The 5494-nt window shown below is 42.9% G+C and overlaps 1 protein-coding gene across 1 annotated transcript; it reads right to left on the reverse strand.

Annotated features, from left to right (window-relative positions):
* Nucleotides 1-3908: 3908 nt before the first annotated feature.
* LOC141696728 (uncharacterized) lies at nt 3909-4346 on the reverse strand. Its single transcript, XM_074500853.1, has one exon. It carries the CDS (start codon nt 4344-4346, stop codon nt 3909-3911), a length of 438 nt encoding a protein of 145 aa, XP_074356954.1.
* Between the last annotated feature and the right edge of the window lie 1148 nt (nt 4347-5494).

Below are 5494 nucleotides of genomic sequence, written 5' to 3' on the forward strand. Positions count from 1 at the left end.
CAGTCTATGACTTCAAGCTTTTCTCCCTCACAATCATTTACTTTGAGCAAGTAGCACATTCCAAGACAGGAAGCGTTAATTATGTGTTCCAAGACCATCATATTTCACTAAAAGAACATCTTGAAATCAGTAAATATTCATCATCCCTTTAGTATGTTTCTTGTATTTCATGCATTTTCTGCTTTTGAGTTATTTTTCCCGTGTTTCTTTGTTTCTGTCTGTGGGGTACTTTTTTGGGTTGGTAGTTTTTTGGGTGCCTCTTTTTTTTTTCTTCTTTTGGGAGCACCAATAGGGTTTAAAGATGGCGCTCGAGGTGTTCTTGGTCAAGAACCTCCTTCTGGGGATTTTTTGCTCTATAACATCTTTCTAGAGTCGAACCCTGGTGTTCCGGTTTTATTTTCTTCTCCTGTTGAGTTTAAAGATTACATGTGAGGTGTTATTGGGCAAGAACTTCGTTCGGGGGGATTTCACCTTAGAACATCCTTCGGGAGCCGACTCTGGGCGTCCCTCTATTTCCTTCTTTCAAGAGTCATTCAGTTGGTCAAAGGACATGTACTCAGTTTCTTCTTGTCCTTTTAATTTTTTCTTCTGTCATTTGTATAAGTATATTGACTAATTAGTCTATTTATTTTTTAATACAAGGACATGGAACAAGTGAATACTTTAGCGGGTACCTCCACCTCTCAACTCGAACTAACTGGGAGGAGACTCTTCAACTCGGTTGCTTTGTACAATGCGGCTAACAACCGTTCGAAGTTGTCTGAAGAGAGAATGGGGCATATGTATGCCAATTATTCAATTCCCCATGGTTACTTCTGGTTGTACCCCGTGATCTCTTGCGAATGAATATACGATACTCCGTCGATGTCCAAAAGATTTGGTGATCGTGCGGTTGGAATCTCTGAGGCTGCTTTTAAGTGCGGCTTCCGAGTGCCTTTGCTGAAGATTGTGAAGCATTTCTTCCAGCAGATGGGCATCGCTCTAGGGCAAATAGACCCTAACGGGTTCATCCATATAAATTGCTTCCATAACCGGTGCCTCCAGGCCATTGATCAGCCGTTCACCCGGCTCTTCTGGTTCCATTATGACTTCAGGAAGAACCTTAAGAGTCCGGGTTTTAACAAAATTTCCCGCCGAGCTGGCCGAGCTGATTAGATGGCCACTAACTCGAGGAATAAGTCAACTCGCACCCATTGGTGCTTCATTAGTGGGCCGAAACTCACTGATTTCTCGGAGTGGCGCGAGGTCGATCCTACTAAGATTTTGATGCCAAATCTGAGCGATGAGGAGAAGGACCTGTATGCTATCTTGCTTAATGCTAAGGTAAAAAAGCTTACTCCCAACGAATATCGGGACAAGGATTGGTGGTTGAGTTTGTGGGGTGGGGGTAACTTTTTTCTTCCTTCGTCTTCCTTTATTTTTTATTGTTTAACTGATTTCCTTCTCCGCTCATTTATATTATGTGTAGTTAGTGCTTTCACTGTTAGCTTGCACTAATCTTTCTTTCGTCTTTGTTTTCAGTGTTCTTTAGGGAAACACTGATTGAGAGGAAGAAGTTGAAGGCAGCAGAGGAGAGGGCCACCGAAGAGGTGAAGAAGGCCAAACCTACTGGAAAGAACGTTCCAGATCCTTTAGCCACTGTTGGCGGTGAGGGGACCGAGAGGATGGACCCTGTTCGGCAAGAGTCGCCTGCTTCGAAGGAGAGCCAGGGGCGGATCTTCAATTTCTAGGTGAACGGGCCCCAGTTAAGAGGCTTTGGAGCCCTGATGAGATCGTCCTGACTTTTTTCCTAGATTGGGGGATCTTGACAACCAATCATACGGTATATCCAGCCTTGCAGGCTACAAAGGAGCGGGCTTCCGACCTAAGCCACGGGCTTCAGCTCCCTACTGATCATTCACTCTATGCGGTGGCTTCTCCAACAGAGGCCTGTATAGAGCTTATGTCCTTCCTATCCCTTGTAAGTTTTATTTTTTCACTTGTGATTTAGCTTTCTTATTGTCCTTTCTATTGTTTGGACTTAACTGATGTTTCCCTGTGTATATTTTGCGCAGGCTGCTCCTTGGGCCACTGCTATTGCAGACAAGGTTCAGGATATGCAGGGCCGAATGGCCCAAGTGCAAGAGTTGGAGCGAAGGGCTATTGCGACGGTGGAGGAACTCAAGAGAGTCCAGTTGCAGAATGATAACTTGATCGGCCAGGCCACGGTACTGCAGGATGTAAGGTAGTGGTTGGAGGGGATTCCGGTGAAGGCGAACATGTGTATAAGCCTTCGGAATGGCCAGTTGAAAAAGTCCAAGAAAGAGCTTCGGAAGACGAAGAAGCAGCTAGACCATACCGATTAGAGATGTTTTTAGTTCGGCAATGATTATGTCTTGGAGAAGGCTCATGGCCTTGGGTGAGATTATAAGCAGCTGTTGGACGATAACCTTGAAGATCCCATAGGTCGAGGTGATGTGGAGGCCCCCTAAGTCTCTTTAGGTGAAGATGAGGAGCTTTATGATAAAGATGTTCAGTCCTAGTTTGGACTTGTATTTTTTGATTTGTTGTTAATACTTTTTGCCTTCGGGCCTCTAACTTTAATTGCCTTCGGGTTAAGTTTATTTAGGGCCTTCGTGTCTTTGAATTTATTTCCATTTTTGCTCGTTTATTTTGGCGACTTTATCGTGTACTGCATCTTCAGCCTTAATTTTTTGCCTTAGCATTTCCATACTGGCATTTTCTGTTGCATTTTCGGCCTCACTTTTTGCCTACTGCATCACCGGCCTTACTTTTTTGCCTTAGCAATTTTTTATGTAGTACTCGTGCCCCAAGTGTTAAGGGGATGAGTCTTTTCCCTTCGGAAGAATCTGAGCGTATTTCGCCTTATTCTAAGGGGTTTTCCTTATGTCATTAAGATTAAAAAAGCATCGTAAGCGGGCATTCCTTGAAATTGGAAAAGGAACTGTCTTCTTTGGGATCGTCCCTGAAATAATTTACATGCATTTCCTTTCTGAGGGATGAATGGCTTGTCTTCTTCAGGTTTGTCCCTAGATAAGGCTCATTCGTTCCTTCGGTTATGTAAAACACTTGTAAAAAAGTTAGTATAAGCTTAAAATTGAGGATGAATGAGAACTTCTTTTTCCAAGATTGCCCCTAGATATTCTTCGTTCATTTTCTCATTTTGTTAAACATTCATTCTAATATTAGAATAACAACTGTAGGGTGAGGGGCATTATTCTTCATAGGATTGGCCCTAGATAATCTTCCTTCTCCCCTTTGTGTAAGCGATTAAACATGGGGGATGAAGGGTTTTTCTTCTTTGGGATCGCCCATAGATAATACTCATTCATTCGCTCAGTGTGTTATATTTTTTAAGTAAAAAGTTATGTGAAGAAAGTGTATCTTTCATTGAATATTTATTCATTACACATCTTGCAACTTTTAAGACTTAAAGTAAAATACAAAAGGGAAAACATAAGAAATTTTCTTAATGATAAAATTTCCGAAGGAGACTAGCATGCAAAGTAGTCTTGATTATTTCTCGAGCTAATGTTTCCAACTTGTAAGTTCCTGGGCAAATGAACTCTATCACTTTATATGGCCCTTCCCAGTTTGGCTGAAGCTTTCCTTGCTTCGTTGGCATAAATGCAGCTACCTCTCTGAGGACGAGGTCGCCAATACCGAAGGACCATTTCTTGACGCCCGATTCGTAGTGTTGTGTGGCCTGTAGTGGATATTTTATATTCCTCTGGTGGACCGCTTCTCTTTCTTGTTCTACCAGGTCTGCATTCGCCCTTAGACCAAAGTGGTTAACTTCCACATTGTAAACCTCCGTCGGTAAGATTCCAGACCCATTTTCACAGGTACCAAGGCATTTGTTCCATAAGCAAATCTAAAAGGTGTTTCCCCGGTAAAGACTCTAGGATTCATTTGGTAAGCTCATAAGAACCATGAAAACTCTTCCGCCCATCTTCCCTTGGCTTTGCCCAATGTTTTTTAATGCCTTGGAAAATTACCTTATTGGCTGCTTCCACTGCCCCATTGTTTTGAGAATGAGCGACTGAAATGAACCTTTGTTGGACCCCAAAGTGATGGAGGAATCTTCTGAACTTTTTCCTCACAAATGGCATTCCGGTGTTCGAGAAATATACCCTCAGAGTCCCAAAACTTAAGATGATCTGTTCGAGAAAGAATTTCTTCGCCGCTTCTTCGGTTATGATGGATAGTGGCTTGGCTTCAACCCATTTTGTCATGTAGTCAATGGCGATGATGCAATATTTTTCATGTCTTGTGGTAGTAGGTAGAACTCCAATAATGTTTATAGCCCACATTGTAAAAGGTATGGGGATGAGGACCGAAGCCATTTCCTCTAGGGGCTGCTTCAGAACTGTAGAGAACATTTGGCACTTCTTGCATTTCTTAACTTAATTCAAAAGTTTTAAATGCTTGGGAGGTTTATTTACCTTCGTGGTGTAAGCCTTCGTCTAGGGATCCCTCTGCTCATACTCACCCGAGAAGTGTTTCACCACAAGCATGAAGTCGCTGAATACCCTTAAGTGCTTCACCTTAAGACTTCGTGATACTTCCACTCCATCCAAAAGAGCCTCATATTCTGCTTCATTGTTAGTAAGTGGAAAGTTGAACCAAATAGCTTGGCAGATATTAAGTCCATCGTGATGGGAAAGAAAGAAACAGTCCTGCTCCACACTTCTTCCCAGTGACCGAACCATCCATAAAAAAATTTCATTTCCCCGGGGTTCGAATGAGTTGTTCCTCAGGTGTAAGGTCCTTTGGCCCTGTGAAAGTGCATTCGACCATGAAGTCTGCCAGTGCTTGGGCTTTTATTAGTGTTCGTGAGATGAACTCAAGGTCATATTCACCAAGCTCGATGGACCAAGACACGACCCTTCCCAAAGCTTCCGACCTTGTCAAGATTTTCTTTAGTGGTTGGTCGGTAATGATTTGTACCGTTCGGCCGTAGTGTCACAATTTTCAGGAGGCCATGACCATCCCATATGCGAATTTCTCAACATTGGGTTACCTTGTTTCTGTGTCCTTCAATACATGGGAGACATTGAAGACAGAATGCTAATTTCCCTCGTGATTCTTTATCAAGACAGCTCCAAGAGTTCGGTCATACATGACTAGATAGAGTTGAAGGGTTTCCTTCGGATTCATTAAGAGTGAAGCCTTATTGAGATACTCTTTTACTTCTTCCAATGCCTTCTAGAATTCGGGCCCCCACTCAAAATTCTTCGACCCCTTGAGCACAGCGAACAAAGGTAGTGCTGTTTTGGCCGACCTTGAGATGAAGCGCTGAAGGGCTGCCAATCATCCCGTCAGCTTCTAGATATCTCGGATATACTTTGGGGCCTCCATGTCAATAACAACCTATATTTTTTCAGGGTTCTCCTCTATCCTTCGGGCACTGACCATGTAACCCAAAACTTTCCCACTTGCTACTCTGAACGTGCACTTGTTCTGATTTATCCATATATTATGCCTTCAGAGT

The sequence above is a fragment of the Apium graveolens genome, chromosome 2, assembly GCF_009905375.1.
Source record: "Apium graveolens cultivar Ventura chromosome 2, ASM990537v1, whole genome shotgun sequence".
In the NCBI taxonomy this organism is placed as follows: Eukaryota; Viridiplantae; Streptophyta; class Magnoliopsida; order Apiales; family Apiaceae; genus Apium; species Apium graveolens.

Excerpts from the sequence above, each read along its gene's own strand:
- LOC141696728 (XM_074500853.1), bottom strand. The coding sequence starts at position 4,346 with ATGGCTTCGGTCCTCATCCCCATACCTTTTACAATGTGGGCTATAAAC.